Source organism: Neopelma chrysocephalum, unplaced genomic scaffold (assembly GCF_003984885.1).
Source record: "Neopelma chrysocephalum unplaced genomic scaffold, ASM398488v2 Primary Assembly neopelma1_43, whole genome shotgun sequence".
NCBI lineage: Eukaryota > Metazoa > Chordata > Aves > Passeriformes > Pipridae > Neopelma > Neopelma chrysocephalum.
In genome coordinates, this window is record NW_020897702.1 from 3,071,661 (window position 1) to 3,096,347 (window position 24,687).

At 35.1% G+C, this 24,687-nt stretch overlaps 1 protein-coding gene across 6 annotated transcripts in view; it reads right to left on the reverse strand.

The window, feature by feature from the left end:
• PDS5B (PDS5 cohesin associated factor B) overlaps positions 1 to 24,687 on the reverse strand; it is a 102,230-nt gene that overhangs the window by 25,466 nt on the left and 52,077 nt on the right. For all 6 annotated transcript variants that reach the window (XM_027677757.1, XM_027677755.1, XM_027677756.1 and 3 more), the window contains 13 exons: positions 23,874 to 24,025; positions 22,037 to 22,150; positions 20,412 to 20,493; positions 17,149 to 17,197; positions 15,466 to 15,605; positions 15,276 to 15,391; positions 14,253 to 14,358; positions 12,474 to 12,634; positions 11,716 to 11,839; positions 10,777 to 10,935; positions 9,927 to 9,995; positions 6,503 to 6,639; positions 1,960 to 2,083 (listed from right to left, as the gene is read on the reverse strand). In XM_027677757.1, coding sequence (XP_027533558.1) covers positions 1,960 to 2,083; positions 6,503 to 6,639; positions 9,927 to 9,995; positions 10,777 to 10,935; positions 11,716 to 11,839; positions 12,474 to 12,634; positions 14,253 to 14,358; positions 15,276 to 15,391; positions 15,466 to 15,605; positions 17,149 to 17,197; positions 20,412 to 20,493; positions 22,037 to 22,150; positions 23,874 to 24,025 — 1,533 coding nt within the window. The remainder of the gene's footprint in view (positions 1 to 1,959; positions 2,084 to 6,502; positions 6,640 to 9,926; positions 9,996 to 10,776; positions 10,936 to 11,715; positions 11,840 to 12,473; positions 12,635 to 14,252; positions 14,359 to 15,275; positions 15,392 to 15,465; positions 15,606 to 17,148; positions 17,198 to 20,411; positions 20,494 to 22,036; positions 22,151 to 23,873; positions 24,026 to 24,687) is intronic.

Sequence of the window (24,687 nt, forward strand, 5' to 3'; positions counted from 1 at the left end):
AACAGGTTGCCCAGAGCAATTGAGGGTGCCCCACTATTGAAGGTGTTCAGGGCCAGGCTGGACAGGGCGTTGAGCAACCTGGTCCAGTGAAAGATGTCCCTGAGCACAGCAGGGGAGTTGTAATGAGATAGTCCTTAGGGGTTCCTTCCAATCCAAAGTATTCTATGATGCTACATAAAATGTGATACTAACTGGTTTATAAATGTTGATAACCCTCTTGTGTTCTTCTAATTTAAATCTCATCTCTCAAAATTCCCTTTTGGGAATTTAGGGGAAGTAAACATTAGACACAAAGACAGCAAAAGAAGGTGACAACACATCTGTTAGCTATATCCACGAACGGTTAAGACTGTTATAGCTGGAAAATAAGAAGTGGAAAAAAGTGAGAGACAGTGATGAAATGGAGGGCAAAGAGCCTGCACCTAACATACTGAGAAGAGCATCAAAATAATGAAGCAAAATTCTGATGGAGGAGAACTACAAGGTTAACATTTGCAGTAAAGAAAGATTTGCCACAGGAGGGGAATGATTGAAGAAATGAACAGATTTTGATCACTGGGAGCACAAGAAAACAGAACATGCAAATACTACATTGGCAAGGCTAGTCTGGCATGACATTATCCAGCTAGAGTATCCTTTCCAGAACAGAAATAGAGCTTATTTGTCATTACAGTAAGTGCCTATTTTCCGCTCTACTAATTTTGTTCTGAATTATAAAAATATTTAAAACTAATTCTGAGACAAGACTAACATTTCTGTTTGGTTTTGTAATAGGAAGACTGAAAAGTATCACTTTGCTTAAGGTATAAAGATCTTCGGTTATTACCACTGAATTCCTGCTGCATTTTTGCTAGATTTCATCTGCTTAAGTAAAGTTTTGTTCCATTTTCTTGTTTTTCATAGCATATGGGAACTAAGTAAGGGCTCCCTTCCATAGGAACACAGAAGCTTAAAATTCACATGAACATAGTAAAAACAATATACAAGCCTAATACAGACTGTCTTACTCTGGTATAGGAATGATTTCTCTAGCCTAACTGTAACCAACTCCAAACAACTTAAGAAATTAAAAGAGATATTCTATATGAAAGTAAAAAACACCCACACAGGAGCTATACTCTAACATTAAATACCAATTTTAAATCTTCTGATATTTAAATGGGTTGCAGCTTTTAAAGCTTTAGCCAGTCTCAGGAATTAAGGTCTAGAATGGAATATCATGGTTACTGCAGATATCTTCTGGAAGTGATTCCTTTCAGAGTAAGTCTTGACTTGTGTAAAGCCAGGAGAATACCAGCAGTTACACAAATAACACCAACAGAAGACCCTTCATGACCACTTGCTCTTGGCATATGAATCAATTTCTGTAGAATCTGCTAAGTCTACAGGACAGAAATATACAGGATCTCTACATCTCTACTTAAAATATTAAAGTTACTTTCTTTCTGTTACTAATGTCACAGTCAGAAGTTAAGGATGACAACTCCAGCATCTACTGAGGAATCTCTCCATTTTTCTTCTAGTATTTAAAGGATGCCAACTATCTTTAAAAAATCTCTGCAATCACATATATTCTACCCAAGTACTGACAGAAGGGGAAACCAAGGTCACTGTTGTCACCACAGTTCAACATAATTTACACCATCTCATTTCAACTTCTAATAATGTCATAATGCAGCTGGGGTATTACTTTAAATACATACTGAATTCCCTGGTTTATCAATATTCTAACGTTTGACTACTGGAAGTTAGTGTTCCCCCACTGGGCAACCTAGCACTATAGATCTAATTCTCATCCAAAATGAGTTTTCAGGATTACGTAGTAGAAAAATAATTTCATGCCAAAGATGAATGCTTTGCATAAAACCAGATTCACAGAAAAATACACAACATACAGAACAAACATCTATATACTCTTTCATTTGCTGACAACCCACAACTCCCACCAAATTTCCTTACATTTATGGCTAGAGCACACAGCTGGTATTGTTCTAAGGTGATGATTTCATGGTAACAAGGTTCTTGTGCCAACTTCACAATGGCATTTCCTGCAGCCAGCCTCAAGCGAGACATATCAGGTTTGCTGAAAAACAAGCACATGGATTATGAGTGTTAATTCGTAAAAAAATTATGCAATTATTTGACTTACTGAAATTTAATTAAGTGTGCATTGCTGAAAAACAAGTACTTAAAAGAAAGAAGTTTCCACGGACTTAGCTGCCCTCATACCAGCAAAAATAATTTCAACCCAAAAGCAGTTTTTGTGGCACCACATTTTACAGCCTATTACCATGCATCTATTACCTTGCCCTAACTTGGCAATAAAAATCTTCCCTGAAACTTCCTAAAAGTTCCACATGGGTATGAAACAGTTCTAGTGGTGCATTGAACCAATAGAGTCCATATTGCCCCTCAGAGACCACATCTAGCAGTAAAACACTTCTGTTCAGCTTGCTGCTTTTATTTCAGAAGGGGGCTCCTGCCAAAGAAGCAGCCCATTTCTAGTCCCCAAAGTTGCCAAACTTTTTCTAGCTCAAAATCCATGCTGCGGATCAACACAAATTAAGATTAATTAGACATTATGGTAGATGACTAGGTGATTTTTTTTTAAGACAACAGCAAAGTGTCTTTTGAATACAGCCACTGAAAATGTATATCAGATGTGTAGCAATTTTTCTACAGCACAGAAATTCCAAACTCCAATATTTTTTAACAAATTTTCTCTTGGTACGGTTTAGTTTAAGGAAAATGCAGACAGCATTTCAAGAAAATCTTAATTTAGCTTCATATCTAATATCAGTACTTTCAGCAATTGCCAGTGTTCTCCCACCCTTAAATACTATTATTTCATGCTTAGTATAGACTAAATTAAAATCCTACTACAAAGACATGCAAGTTCAACCTAGCTGATTCAACCTAACCACAAACAGAAAATTAGTATAATCTTGAATTTTATAAAACTGTTGACTTATAAAATTAAAAAGAAATACCTGGAAAGGACAGTTGATATATTATTTATTGGTAAAATTCAATATTAAAGAAATACAAGACTGGTGAATTTAACCTACATACGCTAACATCTCAAAGAAATCAGTTGTTGATTTGAAAGCAATTCAACAAAGTCATCAATCCTTCAAGGTGTGAAGGATGAACAAGAGAAGGGATTTATTTATTTTCCAAGTAGGACCTTGCCTTTACCTGACACTCTACGCCAAACCATGCTTCGAAATTTAAAAAAAACAATTCTTTTACTCTGTCACTGAAAGGTACAGTTGTGTAGATTTAAAGAGGCCTAGGGGCAGAGTCATTTTTAGGGCTGATGAGGTCAATAACACCAAGATGATTACACCATGACTAAAGGCCTAAAAACCATCAAAGATCTCCTGAGCCCTCCCACTTTCATTTAATTATCTTTAGCAAATTATACATTGTTTCAAAGACAAATGCAAGCCATGAACACAAAAACTGACTCATACAGAATGACCTCATTTCAAGTACAATTTAAAAGATTATGTTCTGTATTGAACAGACAATTTTATTCTTTTTCCAAAGCCTACTCTAATTCAGAAGGACCAGTGTCATGTTTGCACAGCAGGGACACAGGAAGCACTGCCAGAAAGAAGACATCCTTACTGCATTCTCAAAGGTTGAAGAATAAAGGTCAGGAAGTGTCAGCAAGTTCCATGCAGACCTAACAGGCCTGAAACATCATCTCTCTTCTTCAGGTTTTGAGAGTACTTGTTAGTTAGGCAGTATAGCTCACACAGAGACAATGGAGACCCATCCTTCTACCAGTTTGGAGCTTTCCCAAAATGTAATACTGGGAAATAATGAATACGTGTCCTGTCACCAGGGCTCTTGCCTTATGCAGCAGTGGGTGCGCATCTTCCCTAGTCTTCCTTGTGTCACTTAGAGAAGCTCTTCTGTTTGCCTTTGTTACTATTCAATCCCAGCTGGGATTTGGCTTTCCTAACTGTGTCTCAGATGGTGTATCTGTATTCCTTCCAGGTTACCCATCTCTACTTCCACTTTCTCTATAACTCATACAACCATAGAAGAGTTTGGGTTCGAAAGGACTGTTAAAGCTCATCTAGTCCAACTCCCTGCAATAAGCAGGTTACTTGGAGCCCTGTCCAACCTGACCCTGAATGTTTCCAGGGATGGGGCATGTACCACCTCCCTAGGCAACCTGTTCCAGTGTTTCACCACCTTCATCATAAAAAATTTCTTCCTTTCATCTATAGGCCTTCCTTTAAGTACTGAAAGGTCACAATAAGGTCTCCGCAGACACTTCTCCAGGCTGAACAATTCCAATTCTCTCAGCCTTTCCTTGTAGAACCACTCCACCTTCTGACCATTTTTGTGACCCTCCTCTGAACCTACTCCAACAAGTCCATGTCCTTCCTGTGCTGATGACCCCAGAGCTGGATGCAGTACTTTGGATAGGGTTTCACCAGAGTGGGGTAAAGGGGCAGAATCATATCTCTCGACCTGCTGGTCACATTGCTTTGACGCAGCCCAGGATTTGACTGGCTTTCTGGCATGTGAGCACACATTGTTGGCTCATGTCCACCAGTGTCCCTAAGTACTACTACACAGGACTACTCTCAATCCTCTTGTGTTCAAATTTTGCCAAGAGCTCCCTTCTCATCCAGGCAGCTCTGCTGAAATATTTGCCTGACCTTCTGCTTTGACCACTCTTGAGCAATGCAGGATGATTTTTGAATATTAATTAACTAGCTTTCTTGGGCCCTTCTTCCTTCTAGGACCTCATCCAATGGGACTCTACAAGTAAATTCTTGTAGAGACCCAAGATTTTTCTCCTGAAGTCCAGCACTCTGATCTTGCCTTTTGCCCTCCTTCTTGCCATCAAGATTTTAAACTCCATATAATATGGTCATTATAGCCAAGGCTGCCTTCAATCTTCACACCCCCAACAACCTGCTCCTTGTGGCACAGTGTGAGGTGCAGCAGAGAGATCCTCTCCATTGGGTCCTCCACCAGTTGTGTCAAAAAGCTGTCATCAGTGGTGTCCTGGATTGTTTACGCACAGCTGTGTTGCTCCTCCAGCGGATATTGGAGTGTTTGAAGTTCCCCATGAGGGACAAAGACTGCATACATGAAGTCATTTCTAGTTGTTTAAAGAAGGCTTCATCCCCTTCCTCTTCCTGGGCAGGGGCCCTCCAGCAGACACCCACTATGATGGCCCCCATACCAGTCTGCTCTACAGTCCTAACCCATAAGCTCTCAGTTGGCTCATCATTCATCCCCAGGCAGAGCTTCAAGCTCTGGGGTTGAAGGGTTACTTCCAGAGCAACATCACATGTCACTGCAGCTTTCTCCCTACCCTAAAAGGATCCCTAGCCCTCCATTAACTTGATTTAATAATGGAGAACTGATCACATCATTATATCAAGTTTCTACTACTGCTTCTGAGTACAAAAAGAGTAAGAAAATTAAATTTCTAAAACATGCACAGTAAGGAATCATCACTCCAAGCATGAAAGCACCCAGGACCTATCGAACTGATCTATTCACAAATTACTGGATAAGCCAACCATATGCTCCAAGTAGCTGTGCTGAAAAGCCAAATTACTGCCACTCAACTCCCTAGGAACTGCCATGAATGGTGATATTACAGAATTTAAAACTATGAAACAATTACTTAGAGGACCTACAAGACAGATTACACAGTTGTTACAAAGATAACATGCTAGACAAATTCTCAGGTTTGCAATGTTGCACACACAGCACGGGTTCTATCTGCATAATAACTGTATAATATTAAACTCTACCCAAAAATTAAAACCTTTTTACTCACACCAGTACAATCCATCCATGCCCTTAATGGCTTCTGTAGACATAAATTTTCAATGTTTTGCAAGCAATAGTAGCTGACAACTTGTCACTTCTCCTACCACAGAGTATTGACAAGATACCCAGAGAAACAAGTTGTCTGACAATCACCTAAAAAGTAAATTATTTATTGAGACTTAATCTTCTTTACACATTTCCCTCTTCCTTTCACTTGTAGAGGCCTCGACGGATTAGCCTGCCGTCAGGTAGAAGCATCTTATACACTAGCTATTTCCAACTAGTTTACTACAATATGCAATTATTTTTATTAGAAATCCCACCTACTGGCCTTTGGCATACAAAGCCATTGGTACATCAGGAATAGCAAGCTGCATAAAAAATTAAAACCAATTTTCAGTGGGAAGGAGAAAGTTGCATAGTTTATTTTTGCAATATGCATAATGGTCTTTTGAAGAAATAAATAAAACAAAGAAGACAAAAACTAAAATATAGCTATATGTTCAGTGTTACAAAAACTGAGACTCAGCAACCTTACGTAGGAACCCAGCCAAGCTTACCACTGGTTCTTATAAAATAAGATGTATAAGTTTTAAACAATCTAACAGAATAGTTTAAGTACTACTTTGACCAAAATTCTTCCCACACCGGCATCACAGATATGAAAACATTACCATCTGTTACGTACCTAATTTTCCCCTGCTCTGTTAAATCTCCATCACTGTGTAATATTGTTGTTAGCAATCTCAGAGTAGAAGTTCCTGACTTGCTGTGGTTGTTCTTCATTCCTAGCAACCACCGAACCATCATCTTGATGGCCTGAATCTGAAAAAAAAAAAAATTGATATTAAAAAGTCCAATCACACCATAAGCTGCATTTTTAAAATAATCTTTATCTTAATTTAAACACATAGTATTTTCCCAAGCACTTTTTGCTGCTACAAACACAAGCCTGTCAGAGTTGCAAAAACTCATTTAAATACCAGAAAGATAACTAGAAATACTCTCACTAGACAGCAATTTTTCACTGAAAGTCTCAAGCACATACTACAGCAAATAAAAATTATGCATTTGATTAAAGTTTGAACTGTTTTTTTCAACTAAGCAATCACACATTTTGTCCTTTGAAAACATTATCTTAATTGAGCTTACATTCATTAAATGCTGTGGAATAGGCAAAACAGTTTATACTAACTGAGAAAATGTTACTGGACCAAAAGGTAGAACACATTTTCATCTTTCTATATTCCTACAAATCACAGAATCTTCTGAGTTGGAGGGGACCCACAAGGATTCATTGAGTCCAACTCTTAAAACACATGGCCGATATCGGGATCAAACCCACGACCTTGGCATTAAATTCCCATGTTTAAACAATCCCAATATATTCTCTATTTATCTACATAACATTTGAGTTTAAATTTAAGACAAGTAAATTAAAAAACACTTCATAGACATTTTGACTGTTAGAGTATCAACCTGTCCTAAGATAACTCATCCTGGAAAAGAATATTTCTTCACAGTTATTTAAAGAAAAGCCTCAAAGCCTGTTACTTAGGATAACTTGTCTTTTGCCAATGGAAACTTCAAGTGTTTTGAGGCAAGCTTCTGCCAGTATGCAGAATCCAGCAACTGACACACTGAATAATTTCACTAAAACACTGAATAATTTCACATTTCTTTAGTAAAAAATAAAACATCAATTTAGAGATTAAGTTTACTTAGTATTTGAATCCCTTTGTCCTTTCATTTTCCTCCTAATATGACAGCACAGACAATAAAGAATATAAGGAACAGTATCCTCTTACGACAAAATGAAAATGCTCATCTAAATAACATAGACATCCTTGGGGGGGAAAAAAAAGAAAAAACCAAACCCAAACAGACTAAAACACCAGACTTGGAAGATCAAAACACAAAACCCAAAAGTTTTAGAAAAAACATGACACTTTTTGTACATGGTATCTTCAACCTTTCTCTTTAGTGGGAAAAGCAATTCTCGTAACTTTTATATAAACAGTCACAGTATCACCAAATTAAATTCATCATACAATCAATCTATTCAGATCTCAGCTCTAGGATTATAAGAGTAATAGCAGCAGATCTTTTCACAGCTTACAAATTCAGTTTCTTCATGTCATAATCAGTACCTGTAACCATCAGCACTTCTCATTTGCTGGGAGGACAGAAACATGCTAGCTCTATTTCGTCTTCAAATAAATGACACATTTAGCCAGGGAACTTGAGTTTTCAGAGCCACAAATGCTGCATGTTTGTGCAGTAGTGAAAAATTAAACAAAGCCCCACTTAAAGTGTAGTTAGTGAAATAGGATGAGAAACCTTATATTTCAGTGACATAGAAGAAAACAAGAAATATCACTGCTAATACATAAATCTCAATCCACTGTGTGGTGCACACTACTCAGTACAGGTCACTGTTGAGAGAGATTGCCTGCCTCAAGTGGCAGGCATAGGAATTCAAGCCATAGTTAATGGCTTATGCCACAATCATTAATCCAAGCCATAGTTAATACTGTACTGAAACATTTCTCTGCAGACATCATTTCATTTAAGCTTTAGCATCCAAATCACTAAGGTTAGCTTGTATCAGTCTAAATATGTTAGGCTCAATGATACTAACATTTTGTCTTCAGCAGTCATTCCTACTTTCATTCTCCAACTCCCTAGTTTTAAAATTCCCATTAGATATATAATTACGTTATAAAGGGAAAAAGAGGTTTTTAAAACCAGAGGGAAGAAAAATACACTGTCAGAGAGAAATAATTTATAAACTAATGGCATGGCCTGCAGCATTCATTAAATGTAGGCTTCTCAGTAGTAATAAATGCTAATTAAATTTGCAAATCAATTTTCACAATAATCTGTTTTCACCTACAAATAAATGCTTCTTAACAGTTTTCAGTCTTGGCTTCAACTTCAAATTGCCCTAAGAATTGCTATAGGCTAACTCCCTTCCAAGTAGCCAAACGTATGAAAACTTTTATCAACATAAAAGCACATTCTAGTTATTACAGCTTCACAAACCATTAAAAAATGTTAAGAAAAACAATATTTACTACTTCAAGTTACATGCAGAATCACTGAAGTGAAACCACGTCTATTTTACACTAGCTGGAAACCAAAGTCCTTACTAAACCAGCAGACAAGGACGTAGGCTATGAAGACTAACAATTTCAAGAGAGAAGGCAAAGAACTTTTTAAAACCATCAGAGCAACTTTATTCATAAGACATTAGAAATTAAATGACTGCGATAAAAGACAGCATGCTACAAAAACATATTTCTAATTCTAAAAAAGTGAAAGCAAAAATCTATCCCTGTTCTGAAGGGTATTCAAAAATCAAATACAGATACAGAATATATTTTCCACAGCGTAAGTCTATTTCCAATTCAGTGAAAAACTGAGTGACAGTATCTATTACAAAGTACAGAAAATGTAATAAGTTTATTCCAACAAGCTTGAGACAACATTCTTAAGTAAAAAATCAAAACAAACCCCCCACCATTTTTAAGGATTTTTTTTCTTAAATCTAGGTTTTCCTCTGATACAGATTGCACACAAATAAAAACAATGTAACACATTTATTCATTTGAGGAAGACTGACAAATTCAAACTCTATTTTTTCTTTATTCCAAAACAGCATTGAAAGTTTCTTGGTATATCATAAAAATTCAAAAGAAAAAAAGGAAGACTTTTAACAAAGTTTCTAGAGTATTTAACTCCTATGTTGAACAGGAGAGAAAAAATAATTTTACTTTAAGTATGCCAGATATCATCACATTTAAGTGTTGCAAAACAAAACTAAGCCTGTAAAAAGCCATATAAAAAATTTAACGAAGTGTATAGGAAAATTTATATCTAAAATAATAATCAGAAAAGATGTTCTCAAAAGCAAATTCTTTTCTTCTGGCAATCAAAAATGTGTGTTGTGAGAAGATCCTCAATCCAAAAATATTTGTTTCTTTTCTACTTTTAGAAAGATAACAAGGAAATAATGAAAGTAGGTGACAACTTTAGGAATCCAGATAATTAACTGAATTTTTTAAGTATTATACACACATTCATAGGAAAATATAGTAAGTGCTACTTACTTTAACAAGCGTTTCAGGAGACACTTCTTCATCTGGAACCCAAAGTTTTGTTGTCTTTTTTCCTGGAAGCTAAACCAAATGTTACACCTGTTAAACTACTGTTACTCTTCAATGAAACTTGCTGTAACCTCCTCTTTTCTGTTTGCTTCTGAAAACAATACAGCAGCACAACCTGGTCTGTACCTTATAGAAATAACTGTTTCAGAAGTGAGTTACTGTTCTTACTTCATTATTCAAGTATCAGCAAATTTAAGATTAATAAAGGGGTTTTTTGTTGTTGTTACCTGAAAACTATTGCTTTAGATTGTGATAGTCATTGTTTTGAAAGTAACTTCCAGTTTCCATATCCAGTAGATTGGAACTTCAAGCACATAGTTTGAGAGAGTAAATCTTTCCCCAAACACTTGCTAACAATGCACAAGTTCAGTTTTTGACTTTATAGTCACTATCAATACAAAAGTACTCAAATATTGAAATTCACAGTCTTCCATTTAAACAGGGTATTTTCCTTTCAAATGTATTATACTTAACTAAAAAATCAGAACTTGCTCACTCAAGATACGAAACTGAGAGAAGTTATAACAATTTTCCCATTTTTAACAAAAGACAAGTCGCGAGCGATCAAATGCTGTATTATACAGCTTGTCACTTCCGTAAGGTCTACCAAATTAGTAGTACTGCCCTTTCCCGAACTGTGGATTTTCAGTGTACTCAAAGAGTACACATGGAAATCAAAAGACAACCATATACAAAAAGTAGAACCAGCATGCCAAAAATTTTCCCAAGTACCTGCTGAGTATCATACTACAGGAGAACCAGAATCTTAATACAAGGTTTTTAAAATACTTACCCTATCATTCATTAGCAAATCTTTAACAATAAAAGTAGCAACCAAAGATTTCAAAGGGGCAGCAAACTGATCAGGTGCTAGCATGGCTATATGGCCAATAGTAACCAACGGCGTAATGAGATGCTCAAAATTGCTTGGATCCAGACTTTTATGCAGTGGCTAGAATAAAGGCAAAAATTCAGGTATTACTGATACAATCTGTGCCTTATTGAGGAGACAGGAGTAACAGCTTTGTACCAAGTTGTTCATGTCTATTTCTATTTCAGAAGTACAATTCTAAAAGAGCTATTGACTATTTAGATTTAAAGACACATTCACCAACACACAAAGTCTCCTACAAATCAAAAGAAACATCAATATGACAGACAAAATATTTATCACATCTGGATAGTTCAAAAAGTGGCAGCTCAAGCAGGACCATTTAGGAAACAATGGATTAAAAAGCTATTTTTTTGTCAGAGAACTATATCTCAAGATAGCAATTTCAGTAACAGACCGCGATTCAGCCTTCAAGGTAAGAGCCTGATGGGCACTAATTAAAAAGTACATTTGCAATTATAGCTATAAAATTTATTTAATTAGTCTCTATCATAATTCAGTTCTCCATAATTTCTGCAACCATTTAAATACTTTTGGCCATTCTCAACAAGAGTGAGTAGTGTACAGTTCCTCTTCCCACAAACAGTTCATGGTTCTAGCACATAGTCCAACACTTGGTTTTATTCTATCAACTGTTAAAATACATAACCCTAAACATGATGGATCATTAGATAGAAAAACATCCTCTGCTACCATTTTTCAGGCCAAAACCATGAGAATAAAACGAAAGAGGAAAAATATTTTTTCTAAACTAACTACAACTTGACACACGTAATACAATCTAATTACACATGTAATATAAAAGATCAATAAAAAGTAACTTAGTTATTTCAATTTTACCTCAAATATCTGTGCAAACTGCGTTTCCTTGCTGGAAAATATTGCATGGATGCAGTGAATAGCATACTTGGCTTGACGAGGGGGTCCCTTTTTAGCTTTATGATGCAACACTGGAAGCAAAGCACTACACAGCAGTGTAGCAAAATAAACAAAGAGATAAGTATCTTTTCACAAATCTTCCAAAATATCAAACTAGCAAAAAAAAGTACAGATATACATACAAAGAGCACAACACCCCTGCAAAAGTGCTAATTCTTTTGGTTTGGATAATTTCTTTTCTTAAAAAAAAGAAAAAAAGTTTATTTACATAGCTTGCAAGTAAAAAGCCCCTGGTTTTTGTTCATAAAATATCATGGGGTAAAACAAGCATTTATATCTGCACAAGTTACTAAATGTTCTTTTGGAAATATTTTTGCCTACACATTACTATTAAATCATAAAGAATGTTTTTACACTGCCACATATCTATATATATCTATATCTATAATTCAGGAAAAAACAACTAATTCTGAAAGACAACAATATAAATTATAGCAGTATCACTGACATATCAGCTGTCACTACTTTGGATATATTTATTTCACTTCCATTCTTCAAAAAGCACTAGATTTTACAGTCATTCAAAATCTCTTTCCTGCTTAACCTGAAGAAATACTTTCTTCCACAGGAATGCAGGATAATGCTACAAGTAAAACGAAGAGAACTTCTAAAATCCTATACAGTAAAGAATACTACTCAGAGGAAGATATACAACTTACGATCGTATGTGAGGAAAGTCTTCTTCAATTTTACTTCCCGTATTTTTGAAAATCTGTAATGCAGCTTCTGCTACTTTTTCATCATCCATTTTCAAGCAAGCAAGGAGAGATTCAAAAGTTTCAGCTGAATGAAATGAGATAGGGTGTGTAAACGAAAGTACCTGCCAAAATATGATGAAAGCCATGTTAATTATTTTTTAAAGGCCCGCTTACATTAGGACATTTCATCAAGCATCATCTTCCACTGCCATACTGGAACATTTACAATACTCTGCCTGGTTTTGTCCCATGATGCACGATTCTCTTCTTCTGACTTCTTTTTTTTTGGTACCACCTAAACTTCTCTGTCTTTATACACGATCTCATTAATTTATTTCTCCAGTCTCAATTTCTTCTATTATTGTGAACATTTACTTCTCAGTGGCTACATGTACATTAGCAAGTATTGAGTTACAGCAGAAGCAGGTCTTTAGAGAAACACAACTGATGCTAAGGAAGCAATATCCATGTTTCAGGAGTTTTACTTCAGAGTATTTCTAGACCGACTAAATCCACTTTAGCCACTGCAACACAACATGTGCTTCTGAAGCCCATCTCATAATTTTGTTCCTCTGAAAGGAATCCAGCTTGTGTGCTCCCAGACTTCATGCTTGTTCGCTAAGTGGAAAAATTGATTGGGCTCTGAAGTGAAATTCCTATCTCTAAAATAGAAACATAGACATACCCAGTAGGGTCTCTAGTCCCTCAAGCTTTCCAAAGCAGCTTAGCAGATCCTGTACCTCTCCTTCAGATTCTTGGACTTGATTGTTTTCAAGTATGACAGTCCTCCCATGTTAAAAAAAATGAAATAAAATAAAAAAATCCTCATTTGTTTCTCCCTGAAATTTTGCCTTCTCAAAGTGGCTTTGATTATTAGCCTCTTTCCACATAATATTCTGACCCATGGCAGAGAAACAATCCTCAAAATCAAGGAACTTCTTCACACAGTTTTCTATTTTACCCCAGTTACTTTCCTCCCCACTTCACTGCATGCCATTCTCTTTGCTGGACTCCTATATTTGTCCTTTCTAGATTATTGTCATGATGTATAGACAACTTTCTTCAGTGCAGTCTTAAGTATGTCATGCCAGTTTATATGAGTATGTAAGTACTGACTTGAAAGCCTTCATTCAAATATATAGTCCTTCACAACGTGGTTCATTCTTACTCAGATCCATTTTTGTGCTACTGGCTTTTTGCAATTTTATCTAAATGTGCACATCTGGCTAAAGAGCCACACACTCTCAGATTAATCTACTCAGTCCTTAGTTGATCTAAAATACTCTGAAAACTTCAGTATGGTAGTCCTTTAGATTTTCAGGCCTCTGAAGTCAACCCACAGCTGGACTACTTGATGGGGTTTGCTATGTTAATTGAGTCAATTTATGAGGAACTCTGAGGAACCACAGTATTATACTGATATAGAAGTATACGAGTACGAGAAGTAGTATAACTATCTTCACAAATAATTGAATTCACATTCTAATAATGAAAACTCACCTGCTGCTGTCTCCCACACAACTACTTCTGACTTCCAGAAAAGCTTCTAAATTATTTACAAAATAATCTTACTTATGTGTCACATAAGATAAGCGCAGAGAACAAAAGCCAAAACAGCATTCTTGCACGTAGGCACTACATGTTTATGGCTAGAGAGTATGACTGGTAATTAAAAATTTATTTTAACAAAGTTCTTTTAGGAAGTTTCACATGCTCACTGACCACCAAGACTATACTTGCCTTTAGCAATTCAAGACCTGCTCTGATTGCCTGATCAGTAGGTACACCCTCATCTTCATCATCAGCTGTTCCATCTATGGACTTGTTTACTTGCTTGATAAGGGCACTGAAGAGGAAAACAAAATATGACCTTGTAGTTACTGCAATTCCACCGGGTATCACTGTTTTAATAAGTTTAAGATATAATCTTATTAAAGAAACTTATTTAAACAAATATGTTTTAAAACAAATAGGTCAACTACATACATAATCTAGTTCCCCTCATCTCCTATCTAAATCAAAACTTATGAGCATTTAATTAAAAAACATTTATCTACTGTGAATTAAGAACTATATACAAATTAACCTGAAAGGATCACCAAAATAAAGAGTTGGAGCATTACAAGCAACAAATTCAAGTTAGAATTACGGTGAGGTTATTACCTGCTACAGATTCTTAATAATTGATGGAAAACAACCATTAAACAGTTGTGCTAAGAGCTGATGACAAATTTAAAAGACCTATCTCCTGCATATTTCCTCTTGACAGTAAAGCTTATCTCAAATACTGCTGTTAAATAATAATTTCAGCAATTACATTTTCCCCCCTCCCGTAACTTCACTGTCTTACTCTTCCTTAAAGTTTTGATGCCTAATCACCATAATCTACTTCCTCAGTTAAATTACTGTTTATGTCACTATGAGCTAATATTCTGGGTGGAATGCTTCAGCTGAATAGCCTGGACAGAAATTTCTTTTAAAACAAGTCAGCTGGTCACAAACCACACTTTATCCATCACCAACACATCCTTTTTAACTGACAGGTTGTCCCAGCTATGCTGAATGATAATTCATTTGTTTTTGTGGCTATATTCTGAACGAGGACACGAAATCCCCTATCAACATGAAACAGAAGAAAATACTGCAGGTCACCAAGCCTTAAACCACACCCAACCAATCCATTACTGCTTGTGCTTAAAGAAAAAGTAAGAAACCCCGATTTCAGACCCTGTAATCTACAGCCAACAACACACACAAAAATACCTGATGGATTCAGTATCAATATGTACAGGAGCAATTCTCTCGAGAAGAAACTTTATCATTTCCAGGAAAGGATTTGTTGGTTGTTTTGGGTTGCCCAACTTCTTTGTTATTTCCCTCTGAAAAAAAATTTCCATTAAATTTCTAATCAATTCTGTTCCAAAATTATTCACTTTTTAAAAGCAGTTCTTACCACACATCCTTCAGCCTGTTTGCAAGAACATGTTGGGCTAACAAGCATTTCTAACTGACTTCTTATTTTTTCATCATCTTCTAGAACTTGTGTGAATTTTTTCATGAAATCTTGAGCTTTCCCTGGATCAGGAAGGTTTCCTTTAAATAAGCAAAATAAATCACAATTTATTTTCATAAGTATCAGTATTGTAAATTACAAAAGTTTGGAATGTCATACCAAGAAATCTTCTATGTGTGCTTAATTTAGTCAAGAAAGGAAGAGGAAGGAAATCCCCAAAAAAACCAAACAAACCACACAAAAAAGCAAGAAAAAATTGCAACAAACTAAAACAAACAAACAAAAACCCACCACACCAAACAAGCAAAAAGAAAAACCACAAAAAAATCACATATCACATTATACCTCAAAATGTGCAGACCTATCTACGAGGACACTAATTTCTATAAATTTCCCCTCAGTATTTGCTTTCCTTCCCCTTCACACTCATTTTTCAGCAAGTCTCCTTGTTCTTGTTAATAATATTAACAGTTAAAGTTGACCTCAGAATGCAAAGCCTACACTCCACAGCAAAATATACTCTGTATATAGATCACCTAATGTGACAAGTATGAAAAACATCAAAAGGGTATTTTTGCTAAATTACCTATTTACTAAACATAAGCCTTACAACAGCTTAAAACATTCAAAAAAGAGCTTTGAAAAGGCACGTCTTAAACTACATACTTATTTTATATTTAGATTTTATATTATAGGAAGAAAATTTATTGGCAAAGGATCAGCACACTATTCAGTGTGCTTCATGTTTTTCCTCCACTCAGTGTTAAGCAAAGCTGGCACAGAATGTGGGATGGGACTACAGGATAGTTAGTTCAAAACAAGCTCTATTGTGAATTTGCTTTGCTGTATTTTTTTAATGCAACCCAGAACTAAAAGTATCAGAAAAAATAAAAGCTGATCGAAAAAAGATTAGGAACACAGCCAATGAAGCAGCAAGGTTCAGTTTTTCCTCCACCTTTTTTTTAAAAACATACAGTCTTACATAGTATCTTTTTTGTCGGAACAGTTGGCATTTTTTAAGAAAAGGTGGATTTATAAACAAAAATTTCAGGATTGCAAAGCAAATTTTTTTCTTCATACTGGTTTTAATGCTATTGGCATGGTGTGCTGGGGGGAACAAGTGTCGCTTTGGGGTCGGTGGGTTTTACTTTGTTGATAGTTCAGTTTACACAGAAGTTCTTCATTTTTCAAAGTGCCTACCCTGCTACTGAAATCCAAAGTCCTTTGCATTCACTCAATGACATTTAGAATGTAACCAACACCTCAAAAGACAAGCAAGTTAGTACATAGTTTAGTAGTTTAGTTAACATTACATATATTCTATAAATGCCAAAATAGACAGTAACATCCTAGATCATCTGGATTTTGTCCACCACAGATGCAGCCAAAATGTTATGTGATAAGCTTCATGACTGATGACTTCTTACAGTAAGAAAGCAATTCTGCTTAGAGTTGCCTTCATTCTTTAAAGCATATTGCTACATCATATTTATCATGATTTGTTTAACTTTTATCTGCTGCAAAACTTCTTTTTATAAGATTATAGCAAATGATTTTTGAAGTAAGAAAGCAATATAGTTCAACGGTAATTTTTAGATAGTGTAAGTACTTTTACTGACTTACTTGTTATAACCATCACTTTTGAGAATATAGCTTTACTGCTGGCATCCGTCTGCAAGTCACAAAAGAAAAATGGATTAAGTAAACATTTTACATTATTTATTTCCACTTGATGATCGAGTGAGAAAGATTCCATATTGCATTATCAATAAGTCAGTACCCATTTTGCTAACACATCAGTGTGTTAGAAATCAAAAACACACCTGCAAATTTAATGCTAGTTACAGGAAGTAAAAGGTAGATCATACCTACAGTATCACTGTCTCATACATACTTACAAAAAATATTTTTACCTTTCAATCTACTATATAACTTATGAACAGCTCAAATGGGTTATTTCTGTAACTGTTTTCCATCAAAGCCTGAGTGTATAATGTCAAAAGAATGTTGTCACTTTTTTTAACTTTTCTCCTTCAGCAATGGTATACAAGAGCTGCAATTTATGCTTTTGCTCTTCAGAAAAGTAAATTGTCTTAAAGGTAAGTTTGATGTCCATTCTGTCTCAGGTTAGGAAAATTACGATCAACAGTAATAAGAAGTTTCTTAACGTGTTTTCAGTCTCCTCAATAGTGCTTAGACCCAGGAGACCCTGAAGAGGAAAAATGGAGAACACCTGTAGAGTTTCACTGAACAGCAAAAAGGTTTTCTAAGATGAGAAAAACAGCACACTAGGAAGTTCAAAGATTTATAATTACAGAACAATGTAGATTGGCAGTGACAACAGTAGGTCACTAGTTGAACTGCCTACTCAAGGTAGAGCCAACTTAGATCAGGTTTTGCTTCAGGACTTATCTAGTTGCATTTTAAGTATTTACAAGGATGAAGATTTCACAATGTCTCTGGGCTACCTGTTCCCATATTTGACCACCCTTACTGAAACTCTTTTTTTCCTTACTACCTAATCAAAGTTTCATTGTGACAACTTCTGTATGCTACGTCTATTCCTCTTTATCTCTGAGAGCTCTCACAAGGCCTACAATTGCCACAGGGACGACATCCATAGAAGAACAAATCAACAATTCAGCTATAATGATGGAGAAATTAGACTGAAGTGAAAAAGCTCGTATGGTTAACACCAAGCCATATTCTAAAAGGTTACTAGTTAATTTCAGTTTTGTTTCCTGAAAGAAAACAAAGTTTTCATAGCTCTGAATGGCTAACGGATATTTGTCTCAAGATTATTATGTGGACTGTATGCCCCTCCAGTTTATGGTTATGAAAATGCAGTCTTATCTTAAACACTATGATTTAATCATATTAACTATCAACTGGGGGGACCCCCCAAAAAAGCCACACAAGGAGCACCACAAAATTAAAAAGTTATGGTAAAAATAGCTAGGCAACTGTTTTGGACATAATGAGCACGTTTTGGGCTAACAGACAGCTGCTGTGGTGACCCACGTATGAAGAAGTCAGGACTGCCCTGTACCAGTCAAAGTCACTTCCAGCTAGCAGTATAACCAACAAACCAACTCAACATACACCAAAATTTCAAACAGAGGAACCTACAGTGCCATGGAAAAAACAGAGGAGACATTGCAGAAAGTATGACTCTAAAGCGACAGTGGAGAAATCCATGCTGAAGCAGAGGGTAAGAAACAAGTAGCAGCAAAAGGAAATGGACCACAATGCCCTGACCCACATCCCCTGTGCTGCCACCATCTCAAAGGGACGGAGCATAGTGAGTGGCGAGGGGCCTGGAGATTGCAAAGCAGAAAGAGAGGTGCCTGAAGGGGAGTCAAAAGCTATTTCTCCAAGTGTTTGTCTGCTTTTATTTCACATTACCAAAATAAATAACTAAAAGTTTATGTTAATTGACAAATTCCCTGACTCAAAACCGGTTTTCTGCCTGCAGTGGCACCTCAGACTATCACAAGCCCCCTAAATTTTCCCATGCAGTCTTGTTACTCAAGTGTAGAGAATTAGCATTTAAGAGCAAAAAGTAGCATAAAATCCAGATGGACAAATGCAAACATGTCAACAGCATACATGGTCTTGAACACAATGCTTATGCTGTCATTTATCAAAACAACCTACATGTTTAATTCCATATCATATTTGGTATTTTACAATTGAGAAAGAACTTTCACCAGAACTCCCTGAAAACAAAAGGAAAAGTTGAAATTTCACTTTCAACTGAAATGCAGAAAATATCAAGAAACTAACTCAGGTATTAAATGCATAAATGTAGTTAAACTACATCAAAGAATAAAAAATAGTACATGAAAAGCATTTCAATACAATCACCGAAATACAATCAATTATTGTTGTACTAGCATTTACTGCACTTAGAATTTAATACATTACAGCACGTTTTAAATGCGCTAAGTCAAAATTATGAATTTCACTGCAGTCTCCCTGTTGGCAATTCATTAGCATTTTTAAGCAGATACACTAGATGATCCAACCACACAGTTACCCACCCTTCTTGATTCTGGTAATTCTGGCAAATGGATAATTCATTAAATTCACCACGGTATGACTATATATGGATATAGAAAATAAAAATCACACACAGAGACACATACAAATGTGAGCACTGCAACACTTAATATTATTTCTGTTAAAAAAGCACCAGAACAACCTTTTGGCATTAAGTTTTACTTATATTCCAAACCATATCAAGAATTTCATCTTATAATTCCTCTACCCCAAACATGAGAATGAACATAATGTAACTAAAGCAAATCTAAATTTACTTTATGAAAATACCCTAAATGCAAAATAATTTTTCATTTTTCCCTTCTAAGCAAATTTGTAAACAAAAAAATAAATTGTAGTCTGGTATCTCCAATACAATATTTAAAAAGTTTCCAAGAAGGAAGAGAAAAAAGCAACCTGTTGGGACAAAAATACTCCAATTTCTTCAAAGTTACTAATCATACATGAGAAGTGAAGAGGATATAGGTACTTTTCCTTAATTACTTGATTTGGCAGTCAGAAATAATATGCTGGTTTAACCCTCTTTTAAGAGTCAGAACAGTCTTGGCAAGATGTAACTAAACATGGGAGAAAATATTTTAGTATTAAAATGGCAAAATATTTTAGAAATTTCTCTAACATCCATTTTCCTCTTCAATTTTACTAACAAAACATATACACATTTCCTACAGCAAGTGTAGTCTAGTGGAGTATCAGTTAATATTCACAATATTTTCTATCTGTTATTAAAAATAAGCTTGAGATAATAAAATAAATGGAATTAAAAACCAGTATATTAACTAAAACTGTATGTTCACCAGGGGATAAAGATAAGTTGAACTCACTTTAGGTTGTTTTATTAGGTCAACTAAATCCTTTACTTGATGTCGTAGCAGATTTTGACATTTCCACATTTCATTCAATGCTCTAAAAAAAAGTTAAAAATTTAAGAGTTGTCAAAATTGTCTATTCAATGAATAACACAACAGTCCAAAACAAGTCTTTACATTCTTTTCAACTTCAGACTCAGAACTGTACTTATCACCTGAACTTTCGCTGCTGTGTGAGCAAAGTCTACATGTTTCCTAGTAGGATAATATGGAAAATTTAGTTGGTCGTATTAAACTGGAATAAAATGACATTTTGAAATAAGTTCTATTTCGGATGCTCAAATACACTGCCTTTAAAAGAAGCAGGTAGTAACTGATGTCCAGCCCATTAAGAACTCATTTGTCCAAGCCTGAAATCACTCTTCTAAGAATATTCCAAGAAGCAGGTTAAAGTAGATATTTAGGATGTTTATCATCAAAACAATGTTTTTCTTGCAGACAGGCAGCACTAGATGAATAAATTGTGAGAAGTGGACACGATTAAGCTTGTAAGAGATGCACTGATGCACTAGAGATATTCAACAAAATACAAAATTAGCACGCTTTCCAGGAATAATAAGCCATATAAATAAAAATCAAAAGGCCACAGCTGCATTTAAAAAACTTACAGAATCCACAAGTAAAAAGTTCTATTTAACTAACTAAACAAACTATATCATTAAAATGAGTACTGCTGCATATGAAAACTGTAGAATTCAGAAGTTACTTGTTGCCTGAAATAACAAGTATTGAAAAGAATCCATTCTGCATTTAAACTTAGCCTATACTAAAAATTACTAGAACATTAACTTTTTATTTTTAATATACTATTCTTAATTTTAGTTTGTTAAAAGCTGTTGTATCTTTAGACAGGCGATACAAGAAGTGCAGAGGATTCAAACACCAAACACTCAAACAGTTTTTCTAGTATTTGAAGGCTTTGGAGTTTCTTAAGCCATTCTTGCATATACAAAGACTTTTCTAGTCTCAGGAGAAAAAAACCCTGTATTTGATTTTCAAGTGACTGAGTACTACTAAATTAAAAACAAAGTAAAACTATCTAAAATCAACCCAATTGTGAACACTACAGCAGCATAACAGTTATCAGTCAAATTCATGTGCATGTACCCATTTTAATCTGGATAAAGCACATAACATAAGTAAAATGCATACTGAAGGAGTGCAGACAAAGAAGTAATTCCTTCTCATTCTTAGTCTTCCTAGCTGCTGCAACAAGTAGTATATTAATTGAGAAATTGCCAGATAAGATCTAGGGCTGATCTACCATATCTATGTTATTTTTTTTCAGACATAAAAGGACTGCCATGCACTCAAGCTTCTTTCCAGACCTTTGACACTACTTTCTTTAGCTGTTTATGGTTGAAATGTACCATACCTTGTCAGAAAACACCCTGTTAGGTTTGGGGTATGTTTTTTTAAATCTCACTTTGAAAATTAGGTACTATTTCTATGTTCTGTTTTCTGATAGTTCATTAACTACTTCTGTCCACTGGCCTAGGCTACTTATAACAGTTCTGAACTAATTTACAATAATATTTGTATTAAAAATTATTTTTGAAGAGGTAAAAAACAGTACATACTTCACAGCATTTGAATCCAGTGTTGCATAAAGGTAATATAAACATTTCATTCGTTCATTTGTTTCCAAGTTGTGAGGGACCATGTACTGAGCAAAAATGCGTTCAACAAGTAACCTGAAAAGAAAGATTGGGAAACTTTAGCTGTGAAGGAAGAACACAGTCTTGAATTGCTGAAACATTAAATCAAAAATTCTCAGACCTAGAGATCAGTTGTTGCATACAAAGACGGGGTTATTCAAAAACCTAAGGGTCAAGATACTTAACTTCCAATATAACTCAGCATAAATTAAACAGAAACTTATCATTGCAGAAGATGTAATATTAATGTTAGCAGTAAGAGATTTAAGAGACGATGGTATCAAAATCAGATGTATTAATTTAGACAGGAACCAAATGATTTTGGAGAAGGATGTCTCTTAATTATCAATCCAATAAGATGTTACCATTTAATTTCACTATGGTTCAGTTTTGGGGTAAAGTCATAAACTGACTCAAATAAACAGGCCTAAAATAAAAAAAAAAATATAAAAAAGAAATATCATGTTGATTATATCGCACATTATCATGAAGCCCAGAAGGAGCATTCAAATACTAGTCAGAAGAAGCTGACTTCCTTCCACCCTTCCCTGGCCCCTTCCCCAAGGGCTGGGTTTATGCCATTTCTTTTGCTTCCACAATAAAAATGCAGGTACACCCACAAGGGAATTATTAAAAGCTTCTGCATAAATTGAAGCTCCTTATTTGGAAACAGGAGAGAAAGGTTTGGGCCTGACAGTTATCCAGAAAAGACTATGAAATAAAAACAAAAAGAAAACTAAGCCCTTCCTAAATACCAGGAAGGTCCAAGACTGAGGTCCAATATGGAGGTCAGTTTTAACGGAGTAGAGCAAACGGGCTAAAAAAAAAAATCATTTATGTTTAGGCTAGAAAAGAGAAGAAAATTCCTTATGCACAGTTGTGATCAAAACCCAAAATCCAGCTAGTTTAAAAAGATCCTGAAATCAAAGAAAAATGTGAGTGGGTAAAACTGGATCTGAAGATCCAGACAGTTCTGTCCATTTCCATGGTACTATGAAATTGCTGATTTTGAGGATGACCTTTTGAGGTTTTGGATTTTTGAAAAGATGTGTATGGGTTTTCAATGCCATTTTTATATCAACGTGCTGTGAAGGCCAAAGGCTCATTTCCAAAGTCAACAAGACAGCCTTGATTAGACCAAAGCACACTAGTTCCCAAAATAGTTCCCCATGTGCAACCACCTATTTTTCAATAACAACATCTATATAACAAAACTATAGCTGGTATGTCAGAGGCACTCCTTTCACCACAAATCCAGGAAAAGGCTCTAATTCACAGCTACTATAGTACAAAAAAACTAACCCTCTCCAGAGTAAGATGCTTTAACAATTGCCACGACATGTACTAGACTTATCTTATAAAACATGCAGGAACAACATGCAAATCTAAAGCAACATCATTAAAGCAATTTTACTTACTGAATTTTAAACATAAAAATTAACAAGCTACCGAAATATAAACAACAATCTCCTTTACTGAAGCAGTGGTGAAGTACAGCTAAAACTTTAAAAATATTCCAACCTATCTGACCCTTTAGAATCACTTTTGGCCCTAAAGTAGGAAATAAAACAATAAAGTAGAAGAAAGCAACACAGGACAACATTTGGCTTCAGTTATATAAGATTATGCACTGAATCAAAACATACAAGATTATCATCTCCTCCTTCCTATCAGCACTTAAGCACGAATGAAAACCAAATCTTCATAACAAGTTACCACTCTTATTCCCTTAATCACCTAGCTCTCACAACTGACTTACCGGTCATCAATACTGTTCTGATAATATATATGCAGAAGTTTATCTTTGATCCATGATATCTGTTTTGCAGCTTCTTTTCCTGCTTCTGACTGTAATGAATATTTCTTGTATATCTGTGCAAGTCCCATCATAGCTTCCTTCCTCACTCTCCACTTGAGAAAAAGAAATAATACCCAGTTTAGTAGTTCAAAACTGAAAAGACTGCAGAATTTCCTCTTAGGTATTTCATATTCTACACCAAAATAACATAATTTAATTCTCAAAGAAGTTAAATTGGGTTCTAAGTGCAACAGTTCCTCATTAGGACATATATTGCATCATATCTATTATGCTAAACCTTTTAACATCAGTAACTACCACGTAAGTAAGCCTCTTGAATTTAGAATTACTACAAATTTAAGCCAACACCCTTGTGTTATGGCCGCAACAAGAAAACTCATGTCACCAAATGAAAAAAAAAAAGTCAGCCGATAATATTAATTTTAAAAGTTTGTCATCAAACTTTTTTACTGCACTTTAACATAAGTAGCAAACCTCAGAAATTTTACATAATGCAACATAGTTAAACTAAACTTAAATAATATTGAAATTTGAAAGCTATTACACTGATTTGCAGTCTTCCAATGATCTAATTAAAAGTAGGTTAACTAGCTATCTCTAATGGTGGAACATTTTTCCTCAGTAATCTACAATAAATTTTTTAAAAACCTGCTTGCAAAATTTCTTAAGAAAAATGTTAAAATGTTTTACAAGGAGAACTAGACAACTGGAACAACATTGCTGTGTTGCAGCCTATTTATTTAAATCTACCATC